The following is a 23,308-nucleotide window of genomic DNA, read 5'->3' as shown; positions in this document are numbered from 1 at the left end:
CATTTCAGTGTAACTACACGTGATCGATGGGAACAAAATGCACCTTCCCTGGTTTGCTCTAGCCCTTCTCGGACAGCGTCGGATTGAGATATCGCCCGAGAAGTTCCCCCGGCCGATTCTTTACCTGGAGAAGCCAGATTACGAGATATTCCTGCTTGTGTCGCCCTGGCATAATTTTAAACCCCCTACACAAATTATATGCATGCATAAACTGGGATGGGGATGGTGTGAGGCAAAGAATTGTGCAAGGGTCAACGTTTCAATACTGTACTGTATGCGTGGCGGCACAAGGCAGCCAGCATTAGTTTTCGGACTTTAACTTGCTTCACCCCACCTTGACTTACCTTGCCCTCAGAGCAGCATCCATCCAAGACAACCTTAATCATCATCTGGACCTGGACCTCCGAAATCCATTGCATCCCATCCCATCCCATCCTGCTGCAGCTGCGGCAAATCTAGCAAATCCCACAATTCGCTTCTCGTTCATCTGCGGCTCGGCCCTGACCTGGTCCCGGATAGGATCTTGGTCCTCAAATACCATTCAACAGAGTCCCCGACATGCCTCCCAGAATTCTGGCCTGCGTGCTATGCCAGCAGAGGAAGGTACGCTGTGACAGGAAGAGTCCTTGTAAGTTATGCCCCTCCATTGACCCCTCTATGCTATCTCGTCAACCCTTCTCTGATCAGTGTATCTTCATCCCGCGTCAAGTGATGTGTTTTCATCTGATTCTTGCGATTTCACCTGCACGTGCGGGTAGACTTATGCTCATGCCATGCAGGTGCAAACTGTATTAAGGCCCAGGTTGAATGTATACCTTCAACCCTGCAACCTCGTCGTCGACGAAGGCAATTCCCTGAGAGCGATCTTCTCGAGAGATTGAGACGATATGAAGATCTACTGCGCCAAAAAGGCGTCGAGGTGGAGCCCTTAACCCATCCACGACTGGGTGTGAACTCGGCTCAGTCACCTCACGATGCACATGATGCATCGGACTCTGAGGGTGATGATGAGAAAGTCCGTAAGACAAGCAGTGTAGGTCTCGACAAGCCATCTCCTGGTGAAACAGAAGCATCGCAGGAATGGCCAGGAGGTAGAAAGTAAGTTAACATCTTGAATGACTGAGACATCGCTCACGAATAACCCCCAGGACATTCTGGCGTGCAATTAATCGAGAGGTATTTTGAATGCCTTCATATTGCAGTCCTGATCTAATATATTATAGTTTCGAGCGACTAGGGATTCTGAGTATGACTCGGATGAGTTTGAAGAAGCCACCATTGAGAAATCATGGGATCAGATGTATGACAATAATGACCACATCCTATTCGGGTCTGGGATGGAGCCAAAGAACCTCACGTTATTGCATCCGGACCCTGTACACATCTTCCGATTATGGCACGTGTACCTGGACAATGTGAACCCTCTTCTCAAGATCACGCACAGTCCAACAGTCCAACAGCAGATCATCGAGGCTAGTAGCAATCTCAGCGAAATCGACCCTGCTCTAGAGGCTATGATGTTTGGAATCTACTCCACAGCCATTTTGTCAATGGCAGATGATGATTGCTTCAACATCTTCGGTCAAGACAGAGAAACGTTAATTCTGAGATACCGGAATGGATGTCAACAGGCTCTTATCAACGTCAGTTTCTTGCGTACTACTAATCTAAGAGTTTTGGGTGCACTTTTCTTATATCTGGTGAGTCGTCTCCTAGAGTGTGTCAACCCTGCTAATATCAAGTAGCTTTCTATTCGTCAAGTAAGATCACCGCATACTCATCTCGAGCATACTGACATGTAGAAGAATATCGATCCTAGATCTCTTTCGGCAATGCTTGGTATGGCTGCTCGTATTGCTCAAAGAATGGGCCTTCATTCCGAAGCACACAACAAAGAACATCCACCCTTCGAAGCAGAAATGCGTCGAAGGTTATGGTGGCAGATAGTTCTCTTGGACGGCAGAATTGGCGAGATGGCAGGTAGCAAGGATTCAAGTAAGGAATTTATCTTTTGCAAAAACACATGCTAACAACTACAGCCATGAATCCAGCATGGGATTGCAGTCTTCCCCTGAATGTCAATGATAGCGATCTCTACCCCCACATCAAAGAGCCTCCCGCCCCTCGAGATGGAGCAACAGAATGTCTTTTCATTATGCTCCGCTGCGAGATCGCAGACTGGATCCGTCACGCTCCCTTCTATCTCGACTTCTGCTCCCCATTCCTCAAGCCCCTCGCACGGCAACCCGGACCCGGACAACCCAAAACCCTAGACGAAGTAGAAGAAATGATCGAAGCAAAATACCTCAAGCACTGCGATCTCCAGATCCCCCTCCACTTCGGCTCCTCCTGCCTGTCCCGCTCCTTTGTCGGAAAATGGCGCCTGGGAGAATGTATAGCTCAACACCACAATCCCGAAACGGGCATCCAGCAACCGCACCGCAACAAGATGACCGACAACGCCATCCGCATGATCGAGCTCGATACCTTGGTCCGAACCTGTCCTCTGACCAAAGGCTTCATCTGGTTCGCAGACTACCACTTCCCGTTCCCGGCCTACGTCGCGCTCGTGCAAGAACTTCGTCGCTCGACCATCGGTCCCCTCGTTGATCGCGCATGGGAAGCCATCAGGATTAATTTCGACGAGCGGAAATTAGCAACTCTATCCATACGCTCGGTCCTCTTCAGACACATGTTCGGGCTCTTAATCAAAGCATGGGAAGCGCGGGAAGCTGCTCTCGAAAGCGTAGATGGTCAACCGCTTCATCTGACTGAACCGCAATTCATCACAGATATCAGAGCTAAAACGGGCAAGGAGAAGAGAGTCGACGAAGCGCTGCAGGGACTGAGTCTCACGACGCCGCCGCCGCTGTCGTTTGTGCAGACGCCGGAGATGGGGATGGATGTCAATTCGGACTTCTTTATGGGGGGCGGGCAGGCGTTCGATGCGTTGGCGATGGGGGGTGTGGAGCCGATGGGGATGTGGAATATGGATTTTAATATGATGGGGGAGTTTGATGGGGGGTTTGGGAATAATTTGTTTCCTGGGATGCAGGATTTGGGGACGGGGGCTTTGGGGAGTTGGTGAGTATCTCTTGGCTCAATTTTTATTCTTGTCATCGGGATAGACTTGTCGTGGGAAATGGCAGGGCCTGGGAATGGGTAAATAGCCACGGATGGATTGATTTATACCCTCGATTATCTATTCTCTGCTCAATAGCATACAAACGTTTCAACTCCGCCCCTACATTTCCCTTCCCTTCTAACATCTTGTTCAACATCCTGTCCAATGTGCCTCACCTTAACTCGTACACTCCATTGACTCGACTTAGAAAGCGATGCGTGAAGCTTACCTCATCATCCCAATCCCAAACCCACCACCCTCGTCTTTCCCTTCCCAGCAGCGCCACCAACACACATCCATCCTGGTCCAGAAGCGGGTTTGACATTTGACGATCCCAGGAACGGGCGCTACCAACATCCAGCGAGCTGCCATGTGGTGTTTGAAACCTTATGGGAATACGACGCGAGGATTCGGAAGGGGGGGGGGAATGAGGTACATGATATGCACACACATACGTGTACCTATGCATGTATGCTTTGCCGTGTAGATCACGACACGACTGGCATCGCGAATTTGTGGCAAGTGGCAAAACTGCGAGGAAGGATGGAAAAGGCAGAGTGTTGGAGAGGATATTTGGGCTTTTGTGAGGTGAGGTTGATGTTGTGTAATGTGGAATCATGCCGGTATCAAAGGTAGTAGGGAAAAAACTAAGTGGTTTTTGATTGTGGCAATAAGATCTACACAAGATGCGAGAACGGAGGGATCTATGTTTCAGGTTTGCAGATTCTGGGATGTGGTGTATCGTGAAATGCTACAGTATGCCAGCAGTAAAAGTGGCAAAACAAAAGTAAGGAAGGGTTTGTTTGTGGCAATAAAAACATCAACAATCGCGAGAGACAGATTCGATCGCCTTGAAGAAAATCTGAGGGCATGTTTATGTAGTGTAACGTGAAATGCCATGCCATGCTAGCTAGTAAGGAAAGGGAGCGGGAAAAAGGTAGTGGGTTGTTTGTGGCAATGGGAATTTTTGAGTAATGGGGCTGTTGCAGGGAAGAAAGTTATAGTGCCGGAAGAGATCTACGACTATTATGTGGTGGAAGGTGAATTATGCTAGCAGAGATAAGGTAGTGGTTTGGTTTGTTTGTGGCAATAGAAATGGAAGAGAGGAAAGTGCGGGTAGGAATGGTGGATGTTGGAGAGAAATCCTGGTTTCATGATTCTATGTGGTGGAACACAAGTGAGGCAAGCAAAGACGAGGTAGTGGTTTGGCTTGATTGTGGCAATTGAGGACTTTAAAAGTTGCGAGGAAGAGTTGAACATTAGAGAGGAATGCGGGCTTATTGTTTTCTGTGGTGGAGCGTGAATTATGCAAGCAAAGACAGGGTGGTTTAGTTTGTTTGTGACGATAGAAGACCTTGAAAGTTGCTAGGAGCTAGGGAAAGGGGGAAGAATCTAAGTTTCGTGAGTTCATGTTGTGCAATGTGAAAGCTTCTACCTGTGTTGAAGGCAGAATAAGGAAGGTAATTAGTAGTGTGTTTTCTGACAATAGAAATGAAAGAGAGAAAGTTGTAGGGAAAAGGGGTAATCCGAAATATCTCGAAAAACCAAAATAGAATGCGAGTAAATCATCTAGGCATAAAATTATCCAAGTCAAAGAACATTTCTATAAATTCGAGGGAAGTGATCAGGTTACCGCCGAGCAAGAGAAAGGTGTGCTCTTCCGAAAGGTAGTGCTGTTTGTTTAGGATCGTTCGTGGTGGGATAAGGAAAAAAAGGAAAAGAGGGCTGGTATGTTGAGATAGTGCTGTGTTTCGAGATGGAGAGGGGCGTCGAGAGTTGAGTCAACTAAAGAAAAATATCGTACTTGTTGGAATGGTCTTCTATTCCTCGAAGTTCTTGAACATATATATCTTGAGCATGGAATGAGCCAACAAGCACTGTACTAATAAAACGAAATTCCTCAATCCTAAAAAGTAACATCTTACCTTTCTCCCAACACCACCTTTCATTTCCCTTCCCTGCAGTGGGTAGTCTCTCCATCTAGAACAACTAAGCTCCATATGAAATTTCTTCCCAGTCCTGTAACCCCTCCAGACATAGTCCTCCATCATATATACTAACCGAGCACACTCCATAACCACTCTCCTTTGCAGAGTCCTAGCTTTCGCTACCTACACCACATCAACGCACAATTCAAGTAATGTGGTGTAACGAACATCAAACCAAGCAATTCACACTCAAAATACGTCTCATACCTCTCTCCCCTCGTTCTCTTCACTTATATACAGGCCCCCGGAACCGATACACCACAACCGACCCGGTAATGGAGTCCAAAAGGCTCGCTGGCCCCTTGGCCAACAAATGGCATTTCACCTCCCTCCACCCTCCTCCCGCTCCCGCTCCCCAGATCCGCCTCGTTTCGCTTTCACGACGCCACCAACATCCATCAATCAATCCAGAAGCGAGTTTGAAGATCTCTAATTAATGAATCCTCGCAGGTTGGCGCCACCAACATCCAGCGTCGATCACCCGGGGTATCTACCATGTGTATTTGCAACCTTATGGGAATACGGTGAGATTAAATGGGAAGGAGGAGAGGGGAGGGGAGGGGATGGTTGGAGATTCCGAGGTACATGACTAGGGAGGTAGACATACATGCTTCGCCGCTTGCAATCGCGCGATTGTGGCAATAGAAGGTAGGGAGCAGGAGATGGGGAACATTGGGAAGGGAAAAGATTTCTTTCTTTTTTCCTTGTGTAGTGTAAGGTGAGATGAAATGCAGGGAATGAAAACAGAGCATAATGATAGGGATTTGTTTGTTGCAACGGCAGAGGCGTTGAAAGTTGCGAGGAAGAAAGTTGAGATGGCTAGAAAGAAAATCTGAGATTTATTCTTCGATGTTTTGTAATGTGAATTAGGTATTCAAGCAAAGACGGGGTGGTGGTCGGTTTGTTTGTTTGTTTGGAGCAACAATACAAACACTTGAACGGTCACAAGAAAGGAATTCAAATACCAAAAAGAAAATCCCAAATCCATTCATCTATGTAGTGTATCGTCATGAAATCCATGCATGTCGGTCGGTATCTCCAATCTTCTCAGCCCCCCAAAAAAGACAAACTCCTTCCAGCTCGCTCGCTCATTTATGGTATTTTGTTTTTCATGTCGGATCTCTCTATGCTCTAGCAGATGCACCCTCAGCATGCTCATCCGACGCAGCCTGATCACCCTTTTGGTTCTTCCTCGCGATCTCCTTCTTCACCATGCCTAATTTCATCGTTGCGGATTTCCACGCTTTCTGGAGACCCTGTTGAAAATGGCATCATCAGCACCACTCTATCAAAACCAAACGAACGAGCAAAGGGAAGGAAAGAAGGAAGAAGCGGGCAGAAGAAGAAAAAGGCAATCATCCCCACAACCACTCTAACCTTTATCTCCCATCCATTCATTCCTGCGACTCGCTTACATTTGCACCCGCAATCTTCAACAACTCATTATACGCCTTGGCAATCTGTTCCCTCTCCTGCCCGCCCCACGTCGTCCCGGGCTTCCCACTCCCATCCAACTCCAAATTCTTGCCCCTGGCGGCCTTAACCGTGAACTCGCGCCCGGGAAAACTCAACTCGACACTCGTCTGCGTCGGAATCATATTCACCCCACACAGCACCTGCCTCAACTGCGCATTACACTTCCCGCCGCCATGTCCCCCATAGCTGACCACCAGCGCCGCCTTGCCCTTCCACTCGTGGTACAGGTAATCGATCGCGTTCTTCACGACCGCCGGGTATCCCCAGTTGTACTGCGGCACGACGAAGATGAAGGCGTCGTACTTGAGGACCTCGGCGGCCCAGGCGCGCGTGTGTGCGTGGTCGTATTTGGAGGGGTCGTGCACTTGCGAGGGCACGTCGGATTCGTCGAACATCGGGAGGTTCCATTCGGCGAGGTCGATGGGGGTGAGGATTGTGTTGTTGATGCGATCCCCGCGGAGGGGTAGGCTGTTGATGGTGGAGATGATGAAGTCGGTTATTTGGGGGCAGGCGCGGGGTTTGCGGGAGGAGCAGATTATGACGCCGATTTTGGCGGCGGTGTGCGTCATGGTGATGGTGTTGAGAGGGGTTGTAGGTAGGTAGGTATGTTGTTGTTGTTGTTGTTGTTGAGGAGAAGAGAAGGTTGAAGGTCGGAGGTTGGAAGTGTGTTTGTTGGTATTTGTTTGCTGATGTTGCACAAGGCTGATCGTCCAGAGCCAAAAAGAAACACCCTCTCTCTTCTTGATGAAAAGCCTCGTCTCCAAAAACAAAGTGAATCAAAATCCTCGAAAGATACAAAATAATCCTCAGAATAAATATTTCGTTCACCGACGGGCGGAATCCCAATCTCTTAAGAAGTTGTTTGAATGTTGGTTTTTTGCGTCCAGCACAGCCTTGCGCTACTACTTATCCATCTTGAACACCGACTCGTCGGCCCCCAAATCCAACTCCGCAATACCCAATCAGCTCCCGCTCGGGCTTTTTTACAACCCGCGCCAATCAGAATACGCCTCGAGACATAACCCGAGACAAATCGTGATTTACGGGGCCGACATGTACCGAGATGATTCCCGAGATCAGTTTTCAGGTGATGTTGGACCTGACTTTGGTATATTATCCATCCATCCATCCATCCATCCATCCAGCTCACCACAAATGTCCAAATTCCAGGTTTTGTTGTCTCAGGTAATGGAATGGAATGTCATGTAATCTTCGTAAATGCACTGACACTGCACTTCATCTATCTATCCAGCTGTGCCTTACCCTAGAGTCAACAGGGCATATGTCCAGGGTCTAGACTAAGATTCTTGATTGGTCGCGCCAAGCGCCACGAGTGTGGCATTGAGGAAAGTATGGCGCAGGGGTAGGAAATGGGGCAGGGTAGGGCAGGGGGCAATGGAATGCGGATCTTCCCGAGAGATGAGATGGGATCTCTTATCAGCCACGGTAAGGAAAGGAAAGGTGGTAATCTGAGTGCTGAGATGGGCTAGGCTGAGCTGTTCATCTGTTGTTTTTCTTGTGGTTGTTTCCTTCGTAATATTGTTGTGCGATTATTCGTATCTCTTACTACAGTCACCAAGCTCTCACTTTAAATCGTTGAGAGAGCTCTGTACATCCACTTATGTAACAGATTTACCGGTAACCCATAAAGAAAGGAGATTAGATAACACCTTACCGCGCCACCTTGGCAAAACCATCAAACCCTCCCTCAAACCCTCAAGCCTTCACCAAGGCCAGTCCAAGGCCATTCAAGCATCACCAAGACGGGCATCGTTCGCTTGGCACGGTCCCGGCCTTCCCCACCACACTACAACACAACTACACCAACCAGCACGACCGAGGCACAGCCTTCTCTCTCTCCCCCTTCCATTTCTCACTCACCGTTTCGCAAGTAGCTAGACCCAAAATCCTTCATCCACGGATCCTCCATGGTCCGCTCGTCTCGTTTCCGCGGAGGGTTTCTCGGTCTATATTCTGATTCGCGGCTTCGTTCTTACCTACTTATTGGTAATTTCACGTGCAATCGGGATGTGGAGGGGGTAGGTACCTATGCGGGTGAGGGAATCACGGGTTGGTAGTCCGTGTAAGGCGGAGGCGTACTGAGTATTGAAAGAATCGAGTTCCACTATTGAGCTACTTGCGTTGCATTTGGTTGCGGTCTAGATTTTGGGTGATTTAGGATAAATGGAGGAGTACCAGAGAGATGCTGACGAGATATAGGGCTCACGTGGAAGCCAGCCAGCTGGCTGTGTTGTCTTGGCTATAGTCAGGTACGTATAGGTATGTACATAAGATTTAGGTGATATGAGTGAGTGATGCTATTTGGGACTTTCCGGAAATGCTCGTTTCAGATGTACGTCACTGCTTTGATCTCCATGGTTAATTGAACATTCAATGCAACGAACAATATTTTGAATATCCAATCCAGTCCAGTACTGCAGAAAACAGTACCCCCCTCCACGCCACCACCATACTCAAAGTCGGTGACTGACAACGTGTCGTGTCACGGAAGCTCTGCTCTACTACGGACGCGTCTGCACGGCATTTTCTCCCCTTCGTATGTACGAGCAAGAAAATATAATTGGTTTGGATGAATTGTTCCGCTTACTATCTGGATCTGCAAACGAGGTAAATTAATGAAATTAAATTAAATCAGCCTTACAAGCAAGCCAGCCAGCCTCCCTTGCCAAGACCCGACTGAATGGCACCGCGAATCCCAGACCGGCTGGGGTGCGAAGGTATGGTTAAGCACTCTATTTTCGTTGGATCCTTCGTATTTGACGCTCTTTACTTCTTTAGTCGGTCAGTCAGATTCTTTGACCTTTCGTTTACTTTTGACAATGCATGCGCAGAGAGTTCTTCCAATGAGGAAGGAGGAAGTTCATTAGAGGTTCTCGTGCACGGCGGCGCTTAAAAGATACGACTATCTGATTAGCGCGCTGAAGACGGGACGGGATCAAGTCCTGACCTAGCAGAAGTATATCCTCACCAGCGCTTAAATCCTCTCCCTAACTTTCACTAAACTTCGAGAAAACGACTTATTCCTCCTCAAGAAATGATCATCGGTCCCTGCATTATCTCGCGCTCATGCAATGTACTGCACGAGTAGTTCCATCCATCCATCCAGCCGCCCTACATTTCACTCCACGGCACTTATCTCTTTAAGCGCCAGCTCGCAGCCGCCGCGTGTGCGCCAAGATCAATGGAAGGAAGGGAAGATACTTACCTAGGTACTGTAGCTTGAATTGAGCGAGCGAGCGAGCGAGCGGAAAGTCTACCTACCTAGCTTGAATCTCGCGGACCGAATACCCAAGGACTAATGCAAACAAGAAACACCCGTCAAAAGCCACGATACTTTTCTGTGTTGAGAGATGATCGTCCGTCCCAATGCAGGAATTCTGCATCTCACGATCCTTTCCCTTCCTCACTCTTTTCTTGATAAAGAAAAGATAAGATCTTCATCGTGAAGATCACTTTCTTTGATCTCCGCTGAACAGTCAGTAGACTAGAAGACTCACGGCGCTTCCAAAGATGCATGCAGGGTAATCAATCAATCAAGTCTAATCTTGATCGTGATGTTTTTGAGTTCCCCCGTGAAGATGCACGCATTCGGCCGGCGACCTTCATCTTCTTCTCAGGATTGTGGAATAATCAACAGGAAATATCCTTCCTGACCGATACCGTGCATCTCTCTCTCTCTCTCTCTTTTCCAGCATACCAACCATCCTTCCTCTGATTGCGGAATCAAAGGATATATCCTTCCTGGCCGATAACGTGCATGTTTTGCATGCAGTCACTCACCAATTCCCTAATCTGATTCAATTCCCTCATCAAATACCTGCCTGCCGGCCTGACTCAGTCCTCCAACCCAAATCTCAGCCCCCCAACAACGGTCCTATTCAGCCTGATACGCACCTCGTACCTCTCTCACCTCTCCTCTCCTCTCACCTTCCAGAACCCACGCACGTAAGATTCTAGAACATTACTCCATTCATCCATCCTCATCTCCTTTCTCTCTCCCCGTCTCGGGTTCCCACTCCGTACAAACCCAAGTCAATCGGTAAGTCAGTCAGTAAGCACCCAAAAAAAACCTATACCAACTCCGGCTAGACAGCACAGCACAGCGCAGTGAGAAAGTGGAAAGGGCAGATTAAATATTACCCGTTGAATAAGTAATATTTTTTTGGAGTTTTATTTTTGGGTGCTTACTTTCCCTTCCTGGACAAGCGGAAGACAGGGAGGCACAGGGAGGAGGGGAAGGGGGTAAGGTAAGGTAAGGAAGGAAATGGAAGGGAGAGGGAAATGAGGCTGATGCGATATCCTGCTAGCTACTTAGTAAGGTGTTGATTTGTTAGCTTGCCTGGTAGGTACGAAAGTACAAACAGCAAGGCTGGGATGGATGGATGGAGTCCCGCAGTCTATAATACTAGCCAGGCTGAGAGAGGAGACCAAGACTCAGAGTACCTTACGTAGCCAGTAAGCTGCCAAGTAAACAAAAAGGGTACTTCGTATGGGTGTACGTACCTGGATGGGGAAGCTGGACACGCGACACACGACCCCCTGAGATGGTGAAGTGGTGTTGCGTGATGGGATTTGTAACGGATTGTGGTTTGTAATTTGTTCTTTCTGGATGATGATGATGATGATGATGAGGACGAGGATGGTGGGATCGTGAAGACTGCGGACCGAGACGGAGGAAAAAGCTCGTTGAGGAGATGAAGATGAAGATCGTGGAGCAGATGGGGATGCGGAGGGGCTATGAATAGAATAGAATAGAAGGGAAGCTCATTTCTCAGACTCGGAACTTGGGAAGATGATTAAAGGATTCAAAGAAAGAAATGAGACATCTTGGCAGGCGGAATTCCGAGTGTGGGGAGGATGGGTGATTATTGGGTCGCTGAAATTTACTGGTTGATGCGCTGAGCATCGAGATGTTGGGATGTGCTACTGGTTGTTTGAATGCGATGCGCTGAGCATTGAGACGCTGGGAATGTACGGTACAGTGGCTAACTGAGCTGCTGGGCTTGAGTGCGATGCGCTATGATGCGTCATTATTAGTGGTATGCTGAGATACTGTAGATGCTACGTTCCATTGCCATTGATATCGCCGCGGTGCTGAAAATCACTTTTCTCACTTTACTCAGCGTGTGATGCTCTGCTCTTTCAGCACATCGAACACCGAAAACATATGTAACTTTTGGCATCACGACCCAGCACACCTTTATCCTACAAACACACACCTGTAGTGCACACAAGCCTCGCCCAGTCCACGCCCAGCCCGCCCATCGATTTCCAAGCCCTGGGCGTTCGGGGCACCAAGACCTGTCACTCACTCACTCACTGCCGGCCAAGTCGCCCAGCCAGCGCCAAGCTCTACAGCGTCACCCACCGCCAAGAACCCCCACCACACCCCACTGAAAATCAAAATCGCTAACGCACGCCGCTGTGAGTGACATCCTGCTGTTTTGTTATTCGCACTCAACACCAGAGAGATCGTACAGTACAGTAGTGGAATGTCACTTCTTTAGTTATCCGATAACTTTATTACAACGTCAAAAAGGAGAGAGAGGGGAGGGAGGGAGGTTGGAATAAAGTTTAGCAACATCGGTGACATTTCGCTGAGCGGGTATTTGTTGGGCCCTGGGCCGATGGAGGGGTGTTGCGCATATGAGATGAGTAAAGTGACGTTCCGCATCTGATGACTGCCTAGGTAACTGGGTAGGTAAAGGAGGTTGAAATAAAGTTTAAGTTGGTAAGGATACAAACAAGGAGGGAGAGTGGCTGAATGGTAGAATGGCGTGAAGAAATCGGGCGTCACAGATCGATCGATCGATCGTCGGAGAGACAGACAAGAAGGGAACGAATGCGAGATGGGACAGAAGTGTGGTGGCCGCGGAGAGACCGTGGATGTTTGAATGAAATTCGAGTCGGTTATTTCTTCCAAGAGACGGACAGGTCACGGATCAAGAGGAAACAAATGAAGAATAGACTTGAAGTAAGTAATATTTATATGAGGATTCTCGACACTCCAATTTCCAATCTCCCAATCTAAATGCAACAACCCTCCGTATAAATTTTCCCAAGCAAGACATACAACGCAAACTATGCACACACAACGAACCACCACAAACCACCTCCCCCTCATCCAAAAATGCAACAAAAAACACTAGAAATTAAAACTATCCCCCTCTCCCCCTTAAATCCCCGAGTCCTCCTGCACATAAATCTGATCCTTCGCCCAATACTCCCCCCACGCCCTACACGTCTCATTAAGCTGACTCTCCGCCTTAAACGTCCCCACAATCTCCTTCTCCCTCTCAATAAACTGCAACCCCAACCCCTCACTACTATGCGCCGCAATATGACAATGCATCAACCAGCTCCCCGGATTGTCCGTCTTGAACGCCATCACCATATGCCCATTACTCGGCAGGGTAGCAACATCCCTCCGCGGCGGGTTCACCAGATTCAATTCTCCCAGATTCGTGAAATTGCCAGAGCCTTGAGCTAGCACGTAGTAATCGTGGCCGTGCAGATGCATCGGGTGCGAGCGGTTGCGGTGCGAGATGTCTTGCAAAGCGAAGTATACCCAGTCGTCGACGACGGTGATGGGGAAGGCGGAGTAGTCTGTGAAGCCTTTGACGGGGTTGTAGCCCGTGTTGGTGAAATTCGACTCGGGCACCCCGTCGGTGAGCAGGAGGTTCGTGGGTTGTGAGAAGTTGACCCAGATGTAGCTGTTATTGAGCGTGAACAGGAAGCCGGCGGGCATGGGCACGAACTCGTAGTACAAGTTCAGCGGTTTCACGTCCCAGGTATTTTTCGGCGCCGGGACAGATAGCGGGACCCAGGGGGACAGCTTGTAGTACGGTTCGTCGTCACATGCGTCTGGATAAAGTGTCGCGGGATTGGTAGAGGTCGGGAGAGCGGTGGAGCGGGAGTTGTAGCGCACGATGCCCAGGGTGTTGTTCCAGACGTCGTTGTCGCAGCAGGAGCGCTGCCAGATGGGGCGGAGCCAGTAGTCGGCTGGCGGAGCATTGGCTTCGATGATGATGTCGTAGCGTTGGCCCATGGAGATGATGACGTTGTCGGTGGTGTAGGGGACGAGGGGGACGAAGTCCATGCCGATGACGGTGAGCTGGTGGCCGTCGATGGCGAAGCGGAAGTTGGAGTAGAGGCCTGTGTTGATGATGCGGAGGCGGTACTTCTTGCCGGATTCGAAGTTCATCTCGAAGCGTTTGCCGGTGCCGAGACAGCGGGGGGAGGTCCCGTTCGTGGGGCAGTTGAAGACGTTGGTCCCGTTGATCAAGGCGGATTGTTGGGCGGGGGGCCCGTTGGTTGGGCGGTCCCACCACCATTCGTTGAAGGGGTCGATATGTGCCCAGTCTTGCATGAAGAGGGCGCCGAGATCTTCATCGTAGTCTGCGGTTGCGGGGCCGTTGATGATGATTGCTCCTTGGAGGCCCATGGAGTATTGGAAAGAGAAATGAGAATGGTACCTGTGTAGTGTTAGAGGTAGTGTTGTAAAGGGTTGGAGAGTAATTACCATGAAGATCCGTATTGGGTTGCACGCCATTTGTAGGTGTAGGTCTCTCCCGGGGCGATGGGACACTGGGTTACGCCTGGTACACCATCGTTCTCATTGTTGAGGTATTGACGGACACCGTGCCAGTGGATGGAAGTACCATTATTTGGCATCTTGTTTGTGACGTGAACAATAACTAAACACTATCAGAAAGATTATTACAAAATAGTGCTTTCAACTTGCCATCATCACCCCAATCAGCAAAGATTGTGGGACCAGGAATAGTGCCGTTGAATGCAAGAACGTATTGTTCGAATCCCTAAGACCGTTAGTTGAAGCCATCTACCGGAGAAAGAAACTTACATCAGGCGAAGCAGTAATGTTAACAGCTTCCAGCCAGTATTCTCTCGTAACACCAGTATACGGAGTAACATCATACCAATTAGTATTGATATCATATCTCCCCCAACACTGCCTCGACTGAGGACCATGTTGACAACCAGGCGTGAGTCCCTTCTCAGTACTCGTTCCCGAACAAAAGGAAGAATTCACATCCTTAGGCAAGATCGCAGCCGCAGACAGCGAAGCGAGAGCCGCCAAGCAAGTAAAAGGTTGGAGTATCATATTGAGAGACAGACAGGCAAACAAAGAGAGAATGTATGAGATGATGATGAAAGCGAATGAGAATGATTGAGAAGGATTAAAGACATACTATATACAACACCTTTCCTTGGGAAAACGAAGTTCTGGAAAACATCTTTGCATCCAAATCAATCAATGACCCGTAGCTCTGGTACCCGTTGAAGAATTCGCCGTGCAAGTGTTTCTGACAGCTCCGCGATGTCTGTCTGTGGGTCCCACCATGAATGCGGCTCAAACTCTGAGAATAGCATCACCTTGACATCAGACGAAAATCTGATGTCAACCCAGTAGTGGGCACCGCAAAATTCTCCTTGGAGTTTCAATCGGTCTCCTTTCCGAAATCGCATTACCTTAGAGCAATCTTCAGAGAGAACATGGAATGGAAAACGGAACCTTCACAGCCTCCGTAGGAGCCGGAGCCAGAGCCAGAGTCCAGTGATCTCAGAACCTAATCCTTAACTTTGTGCAACCTTCCTAATTTAGACCTGCCCCATGGACCTTCCACCCATCCATGCATCGAAGGCCCGGAGAACAAAACGAAACAAGACCAACGAACGAGCGAACGAAAGAATCCCAAGAGCCAAGACCCAAGATTCCCGCGGAATGGAAAATAAGCCATAGCATAGCATAGCATAGCATAGCAGAGTGAAGGATCAAACTAGACTTACTGGCTGCACCTCAGCACGAATGGGGGAATTGACACTCGATCCAGGAAGGATGCTTCCCACTGTTCCTGAACGGGTATGAGTTCACTCCGTAATCCACAATGCACCCAGAATGAGCCCCCTGCCCTGTCCGGTCAGACAGAAGCAGTACGCACGAGGAGGACCAGGATGGAAGGCTGGAGTGAGCGAGTGGGCGAATTACCTCTGGCTGGCACGTTTTGGTTTTCCAGGTGTCAGTGCCGCAAGCCACCAACGTTGAGAGGAATGTTCCGCCCGGCAATCGAAAAAGCGTCGCGCGTGGTGAGATTGAGTTGGTCCACGATGGAACCAGTTCGGGCTGAGAGCTCGTTTCTGGCGGCATGTCAGATTGGCCAGTCAGAGCTGAGCGAGCAGCAGCAGCAAGGAGACATCCGTCAAATTGTTGAATTGGAAAGAGGAAAAAGTCAGCAGCCATTTCGAGGCTGAGAAGGGGAATGGTGATCTCCATTTCGGCCGCTGCGAGTCTGAGACGACAGCAGCAGTGATGGAGAGTGAATGAATGGATGGATGGATGGATGGATGATGGATGTCGGTCCTTCGTCCAGTGTTAGAGGCTTGGCTGAAGGGATCGTCGACCCCGAGATACCGACAGCTTGCGACGACAGCAGCAGTAGCAGTAGCAACAACGAATGCAGGCAAACGACAGCGAGATGCCTGCAGGCATGTTCTTGAATGCCTAGTTAGCATGAGATGGATGAGATGTCTATCTGGTTCCCCGCAGAGACTCCTGACCAGCACCCAGGCGCTCAGTGGTCAGAACTACGAGCACGAGCACGAGCACGACGCTCACTTCAGATCCGCTATCTCTTGGCGGGCAAGCTAGAAGGCTTGAAGAAGGCAGGTAGAAGCCTGTTAGTGCCATCGCGTGGCATTGTGCCCTTTCCCTGCAGGTGTTCGCTGCTCGCGGTGGTGTCCTCCGAAGTTCATTCAAGCCTTGCCCAGGACGCCAGGCCGGCAGGAAGAGGCTTGTCGGCGTTTGTAAAATTGCTTGTTTGCTTGTTTGCTTGTTTGCTTGTTTTAGCTATTTTGACGATTTGTTAATTAAGCTTGTTGACTAAAAGGCGAATGTTGGTTGAGTGACGAGTTGAACCAATGATCGAGTAAAGGCGAGAAGGAGCGTAAAATGAGACAATCTACCATCGCAATGGGTGGTGGCACTGTGCGACTCCAAAATAATCGCAGGCGCAGTAGCCGGTTAGTGGACGTCGCCGGTTAGTGGACGTCGCCAAGCCAACGGGTGGTGGAGGCCACATCGGGTACGTACTCTGTAATTCGGATTCTTGGTGGCTTCCAGGGGGTCAGCTCTAGTGTTGTCTATGCGAGCCCTGCAGCCTGCAGGCAGTGTAGGTCCACCGCGCTCGGTGCCCTGAATCCACTGAACGAGATCAGGTTAATCGCGACCAACAAGGGCAGGCAGGCACATCTCACAGGGGGCTAAGACAAGGCTTACAGGGTACGCAGATACTAATCGCTACCGACCACCATCTGTTCAAGCCACCGCTCTATATCGCGGTACGCCGCATGGGTGCAGCGGTGGAGCGCAACTGCAGCCAGCCAAGTGATTTGTGTTTTGCGGTTGGCCATCGAATTCGTGCATTTGCATTTGCATTTGCATTCACGCTGGAAAACCCATGTCCTTCCCGTCCGTCGGCCATGTAGATTTCCACTTACTTGCTCATACTCCATACGTGACCGCTGCACGGAAGACTCCATCACAGCAGCACGAGGATGGGCTACACAACCAACACGATACCTTGTTGCACCAGAGGATAGGATGGATGTCTGTCTGCTGCAATCACACTGCACTCCAGCACATGGTCCAGGTAGCAGCCGTATCTGGCTGGGGCGGTGGGATTCGAGATGTGACCAAGTACCTGTACTGTACTGTACTGTACTGTACTGTACTGTACCCTCGTACCCATACATGCTTGTTCTCGGAACCGAGTACAATACGATTCCATCATGATCATCATCGCATCCTCTGCTGGTCCTTCCCTACACGTGAAGCCCATGATACTGCAATCCACCGCACTGAACCACCTGCTGGCTGACTGACTTTCCTACCCAATCCCCAATCAATCCCACCAGAGCCAACAGGCGAACAATTCGTTCTGATAGCATCTCGAGCCAGCGAAATAAAAGTTCCGCCACGCCACACGCTGGTCGAATCCTGAGCTCCAAGAATGTCCCGAGAGGGAATCTGATTACCGCAAACATCCTAGTGCAGCTGTCTCGTCATGCTATCCTTTCCCATCCATCCATTCGATTCCACTTTTCACCGTCGTCTCGTCCAGTCCAGCACAGCAGGGAAATGCTCGCTCCTCGTGAAGGGGAGGGGGGTGTTCGAGTCGTCAATGGGGCAATGGGGGCGGGCGCGGCGGAGTCGGGCCTGTCAGCGTTAGCGGTTGCACAGCGCAGTAATAAGATTCCAGACTAATTAGCCCACCAACCAAGAAAAATCCACCACAGGAAGAGTAAGAAAAGCCAAGAAAACAGTAAGACCCAAAGAAAAACGGGCACTGGAAGAGAATGCACAGTCAGTTTGCAATCCGCTCCACATCTCCCCTCCCTGACCTACATGTCAACAATTCGCAGGGCAGGGGGGCCATGGCAAACAACAATTCCCCAGCCACCTTGCTGCTTCGGGTCATAGTTCTGATGCTCATTATCAGATAAGGCCAAAATGCTCCAGAGCCACGAAGTCGACCCAGTCAAAGGGTCAAGCTCCCAGAACTGTGCCTGCGCGAGTCCGCTTCGGGGAAGAATCCTACAGTCAGATCGCCAGCTTCACGAACCGTGATATAATTATATATCAGTCCCCTGGGATCCCGCGACGGTGGACCACCAAAGAAACCTCATCTATCATCACTTCTCTCTTTCTCTCGCGGTCAATTGATCAACAGCGCATCTCGCATCCGTTGCATCACTCGTACCCAAACTCTCGGGCACCTCCACGTGGATTGTATATTACCTTCATATACCCTCGTCTGCTCTGGTCTTCTTCAACAGGAAGCAACTCAACAATACTCAGTCACCCACCTTCACTCACCTCCACACATACACATCACTCACCATGTCTTCATCCTGGACATCGGACCCTCAACCACAAGTCTCCTCCGAGCAACGAGCAAAGAAGTTACGGCACGCCTGCAACTCCTGCCACCGAGCCAAAGTAAAGTGCTCTCGAGGCACCCCATGTGCCGGCTGTGCAGCCTCTGGAGACCGCTGCGTATACAGCGAGTCGAACCGAGCCGGACGACCACGCGGGACCAAGAACAAACGCACCCTCGACCTGATGAACGCAAACGCCGCCTCCAACAGCAGCGAGAGAAGTCGAAGCAGAACCCCCTCTGATCCTCAACCACCCATGAGCTCGGCCATGAACTCTGGCATGAGCACGCCTGCTTTGATGAGCGGCATGCCCACCCCCAACATCTCCCCCGAGATGGTCAACAACCTCTCCTTCCTCGACAGCAGAGACGCCTTCTGGACCTTCGGCGGCCCAGGAACGGGATTCGATGATTTCCCCACCGACGCCCTGCTCGACGCCTCATCGGCCCTCAACACATCAACCAGCCACATGTTCGGCAACGACCCCATCCTCTCCCACGACTTCGACAAGAACCCCCTGGGCCTCTTCTCCCACACCGATCTCACCGTTGACTACTTCTCACTGCCCCTCACTCCCTCCTCAACCAGCTCCCCGTCGTCAAACTCCAGTAAATGCTCCTGTCTAAACCACCACGCCAAGCTGCTCGTCCGCCTCAAAACCCTCTGGCAAGCCACCACCCCGCCGCCCATCGACGTCGTCCTCGATGGCGTGAAGCAGGTTCTCGAGCCCTGGAAGCAGTTCATCCAATGCCACATCTGCCAGCCGGACGAGGACCAAGAAGCCCTTCTCCTATCCGCGATGTCGTTCCGCGTCGTCTTGCGGCTGCTGCAACGGGTCTGCAACCGTAGCACCGAGTTCGACGCCTTCTTTGACGACGGCACAGCCGGTTTAAGGGTAGGCAATTATGATATTACAGGCGATGAGCAGAATTTGGTGTTGGATTTGCTGGTGAGCCAGACGCTGGGTAAGATCCAGTTTGCGATCGAGTGTTTGAAGGAGCGGTCGACGCAGCAGAAGTTGGGAGGCTTGGATATACAGATGCATGGCGCTGGGGCGGATAATAGAGAGGGCACGCCCGATGCGGATTATGTGCAGCAGTTGTTGGGGAACTTGGAGAGTACGGTGCAGCTTCTGCATCGGGGGTTGAAGAGCAATAATTTGATGTCGATGGATGGCATGGGCGTTTGAGTCCATTTTGGGTTTTATGAGTTGGTGGCTGCATAGAAGCGTGGCGTTGGGTTCATACTTATCATATCATATCGAGGAGACGGACGAATTTTCTTCGTCGTCGTCGTCGTCAGATGGAGGGAGGCTTTTTTGTTTTGATGGGGCATCTAGATTTTATTTAGCAATGTGCTGTAGCGTGCATGTGTTGTATATATTTATCACACTTACTTGTCCTCTTATTTCTGCTGTGATTCTTGATTTTCCTTGTTGTTGTTGTTCTCTGCTGTGTATCCTCGTCGTCGCTTCAAGATTTCCGCGTTCCAAAATCGTGGTCCTCGTCTCGTGCTTTCAACCAATTCCACCACCGCCTTCCTCAGCACGAGCAGACCATCTCAAATCTCCCACCATCCCTCAATCTCCTTCATTCGCAGCCAATCCCTTCGTAATCTTCAAAAATCAACACCTCAACGTACCTCACCTCCAACCAAAAATTCTCCACATCACCAAAAATCACGCACCCTCTCAATGCTTCCGTCACCAACACCTCAAATTCAACACCCCCAAACTCCCACTAATCTTCTCTACTTTCAAGCAGAGAAATCAACAACACCAAATATCCAATAGCGGAAATCTGTAGTGATGAATATCATCCCCCAGATTCCGGCTGAAGCGATTAGCGGGAGGCTTGGCGAGAAGGCGCCGAATGATGCGTGGGGATGTTTGGCTGGTGTTGAAGTTTGGATTTGGGTGAGGTCAAAAAAAATCGTAGCTATATGAGGAAAGTCTGGTGGAGATTGTGGGTTGGAAATGCTTGGTTGGACTTTGGGTCTTGGTCGAAGTTCGCGTCTCCTTGGGACTTCTTGGGATTGCTTGATAAATTTGGCGTCTTGGGGCGCCTTGGAAAAGCTTGATAGAAACTCGTTGTCTTGGAAATGCTTAACCAGACTCCACCTCTTGGTATTTCTTGGAATGTCTTGGTATTCTCCGCTGTTCTTGGTAGCGCTTCTTGGAAAGTCTTGGTGTTCTTGGGGAAGCTTGATAGGACTTCACCTCTTGGAATGTCTTGGGAGATGCTTGGTATGCTTGGAAACCCCACCTCAGGGTATCCTCGTCATGTCTTGGTATCCTGCACGACGACCCGCCGTATCATATCCTTGGCGGAACACACACTCAGCGGAGATCGCAAGAAATCTTGGCGGGTAAGGCTTGGCGGCGGAATCATCGTGTGTTCGTGCAACAACACAACATCATCCTTGGCTTCGATGAACCTTCAATGAAACATAAAGTAACACGAGAAGGAAAGGTGTGACAAAGTGGATCATCAGCCCTTTATGTAGGTGGCGGTACATGTGTACCTGCGTCCATCCATCCATCATCCCGCCCGGATACCCCGGAGGCTCCGCGGGCGGGAATCTGGGGCCGAGAAAATGTGCCGCATTGTGCCGTGTCGGGAATTTTGCTTGGTTCGAAGAATTGTTGTTGGGTTCTGGCTGAGAAAGATGGAAATGCATGAAAGTTGGTGAGAGTGATGTAATATATGGTAATCGTGGGGTTGGTGTAACGGTTTTCGTGGTACAGAGATTTCGCTTCCATCAATTTAGCAGCGGAGGTCCGCTCTTCTGGAACCGAATTTTCGTCTTTCTTCCAAACTTCGTTTCTGCAATTCGAAGTATCGATATCCAGAGAATAGAAAGGAAAGCAGGAAGGAGCGAAGGAGAATAGGATGAGGCTCCCTCCCACTATGTGGAGAAGAAATAACCGCCGGGAAGAAGTAACCGCTGTTGTTCATGAGGCTATTTTCGATGTCCGAGTCCGGTTCGTGAATCTCTTTCCAAGTTTGGTGAGAGAAGAAAAGTATATGGCCGAGACATCGCCACTTTTCTGTTCCTTCTCGCTGTTTTCTTTGATGTATTCGTTGTGTCTGTTGACCAGCGACGAAAATAAGAGCGGGAATGCACATTTATCAACGGATGCTTTGCGATCCGCAGCCGTTAAGAGTCTGACAACGTACAGCGACCATATGCAAAGAACTAGGATACTTACTTGCCTAGGTAGGTATCCTGTGAATATCGATATGCCGGTCCGTATCCGTATCCTTGCTATTATTCGGAAGCGAAGCCGAGGTGGTGGTTAATGTTGGATTGATCGACATGTGAATTTTCTCTGTTTCATGTTCCATTCGCAATATTGCCTGTTTTGTCGTTTTCGTCTGATGCTGCTGTTTGTTCGTTCAATAATCTTGGCGACTTTCTCGATGTGAAAAGTTTCGCCGCTTCAATAATGATTGAGAATCAAATTCAAAGCTATGTAAAGATCAACGTCTACCTCACAATTCCTTCTCCCTGCATTTCTCACAAAGTTTGTCTGTTTCGGGTGCGATTACACGACACGACGAATCAAACCCTCACAAACTTCCACCTCCCTACTCTCGCAGTATCTCAATTCACTCTTTCTTCTCACCGCACAGCCAAACCTCGGGTCCTAGTTAAAACGCGAAACTCAAACCGGGCTGTCATGATGCCGCCGCATCGCTGCATACGCGTCGTACACGGCGAGCCAATGGTGCGGGACGGCTGTTGCGGCACGGGAAGTGTATATAGAGGGGAAGACTTCCCCTTGGAGTTTCCGTGGAGTGTCCGTTCTTTTATGTTGTTTGTTTGTGCGGCGATGATGGTGTTGTTTGGGCTCTTTTTGATGTTTGGGGTTTGGGTTACGGAACGGAAGGTAGAGTGAGGTGGTTGGAGGGAAGTTGTTGTTGCGGTGTGCGGAGTGATGGATTTGGGGTGGAGGGATGGCTTGGAAGTTGGAAGTTGGAGTGAGGAGAGAGTCCTACATTGAAGAAAGGAATGGGCTACGCAAGGTGGTGGCGCAGAAGGACTCGAACACGTCACGGTCAGGCTGGTTTATTGTGGCTTGCTTTCTGTGGATAGGGTCTGATGTTGAACTCGTCACTGCGAGTCATATCCTCTGAACGAGTGTTCTCAATATCAGAAAACTGTCTGTTGTCTTCCTTCGAAACAACTGAAGTGAAGTGCTGAGCTGAACGATCTCGAAGTTCCGAAAGAGGGGCGTTGAAAAGTCCCGATGCGAAAACGGCATCTCAACTTCTGCACTCCAACTTAAGGATTCTCGAGAATGGGGTAGGAGGCACAGCAGCACAAGAGGACTGATAGTTCCGAGAGGCTTGTGGGAATTAGTCTCCTGGCAGTCTGGGAGCGTGGGGATTGGAGTGTTCGAGCTCGAAAAGTGCCACTCATGCATCACTTGATCACCATGCACCTTTCCCTAATCCTACTCGGCCAGAAACAAGGTCAAGGGATGAGTATAGTCTGGTAGTCATACAAATCTACAGATCTTTCCGGTGTCTTCTGCTCGTTGTGAACTGACCGTATTCTGATGGTGGTTCTCCGTTCGTTTCTCAGACATACAAACCGCACCAGAGAATCTCAACCTGTATTCAAAGAAGAAAGACCACCAAGGCAGAGAGGCTGTGAAAGACTCTTCTACGAAGACGAGCACATGAACGATGGTAGAAAGGTCATTGAATGATCGCCTCTTTTCTCGTTACAGACT

At 49.7% G+C, this 23,308-nt stretch overlaps 7 protein-coding genes across 7 annotated transcripts; 4 read left to right on the top strand and 3 right to left on the bottom strand.

Moving 5' to 3' along the window:
* Nucleotides 1-329: 329 nt before the first annotated feature.
* Nucleotides 330-3,242, top strand: LY89DRAFT_654212 (uncharacterized protein). Its single transcript, XM_018212287.1, has 7 exons — nt 330-628; nt 780-1,098; nt 1,149-1,176; nt 1,224-1,700; nt 1,746-1,760; nt 1,806-1,995; nt 2,040-3,242. The coding sequence occupies exons 1-7, from the start codon at nt 559-561 to the stop codon at nt 3,086-3,088; spliced, it is 2,148 nt and encodes a 715-aa protein (XP_018065919.1). The 5' UTR covers nt 330-558; the 3' UTR covers nt 3,089-3,242.
* A 3,177-nt stretch (nt 3,243-6,419) lies between these two features.
* On the bottom strand, nt 6,420-7,297 carry LY89DRAFT_227411 (uncharacterized protein). The gene has a single exon (XM_018206007.1). The coding sequence runs from the start codon at nt 7,155-7,157 to the stop codon at nt 6,507-6,509; it is 651 nt and encodes a 216-aa protein (XP_018065918.1). The 5' UTR covers nt 7,158-7,297; the 3' UTR covers nt 6,420-6,506.
* On the top strand, nt 7,194-7,841 carry LY89DRAFT_227416 (uncharacterized protein). The gene has a single exon (XM_018206008.1). The coding sequence runs from the start codon at nt 7,333-7,335 to the stop codon at nt 7,795-7,797; it is 465 nt and encodes a 154-aa protein (XP_018065917.1). The 5' UTR covers nt 7,194-7,332; the 3' UTR covers nt 7,798-7,841.
* A 4,871-nt stretch (nt 7,842-12,712) lies between these two features.
* On the bottom strand, nt 12,713-15,082 carry LY89DRAFT_227358 (laccase 2). The gene is made up of 4 exons (XM_018206006.1): nt 14,474-15,082; nt 14,354-14,429; nt 14,132-14,306; nt 12,713-14,084 (listed from the first exon to the last, which is right to left on the bottom strand). Exons 1-4 carry the CDS (start codon nt 14,732-14,734, stop codon nt 12,785-12,787), a joined length of 1,812 nt encoding a protein of 603 aa, XP_018065916.1. The 5' UTR covers nt 14,735-15,082; the 3' UTR covers nt 12,713-12,784.
* A 3,112-nt stretch (nt 15,083-18,194) lies between these two features.
* On the top strand, nt 18,195-19,951 carry LY89DRAFT_227318 (uncharacterized protein). Its single transcript, XM_018206004.1, has one exon. The coding sequence runs from the start codon at nt 18,530-18,532 to the stop codon at nt 19,754-19,756; it is 1,227 nt and encodes a 408-aa protein (XP_018065915.1). The 5' UTR covers nt 18,195-18,529; the 3' UTR covers nt 19,757-19,951.
* A 1,820-nt stretch (nt 19,952-21,771) lies between these two features.
* Nucleotides 21,772-22,581, top strand: LY89DRAFT_227321 (uncharacterized protein). The gene has a single exon (XM_018206005.1). It carries the CDS (start codon nt 22,016-22,018, stop codon nt 22,466-22,468), a length of 453 nt encoding a protein of 150 aa, XP_018065914.1. The 5' UTR covers nt 21,772-22,015; the 3' UTR covers nt 22,469-22,581.
* Nucleotides 22,581-23,180, bottom strand: LY89DRAFT_227217 (uncharacterized protein). Its single transcript, XM_018206003.1, has one exon. It carries the CDS (start codon nt 22,994-22,996, stop codon nt 22,694-22,696), a length of 303 nt encoding a protein of 100 aa, XP_018065913.1. The 5' UTR covers nt 22,997-23,180; the 3' UTR covers nt 22,581-22,693.
* Between the last annotated feature and the right edge of the window lie 128 nt (nt 23,181-23,308).

The sequence above is a fragment of the Mollisia scopiformis genome (genome assembly GCF_001500285.1).
Source record: "Mollisia scopiformis unplaced genomic scaffold LY89scaffold_23, whole genome shotgun sequence".
In the NCBI taxonomy this organism is placed as follows: Eukaryota; Fungi; Ascomycota; class Leotiomycetes; order Helotiales; family Mollisiaceae; genus Mollisia; species Mollisia scopiformis.
Note: the sequence above shows the minus strand (reverse complement) of the source record. Positions and strands in the feature narration are given on the sequence as shown.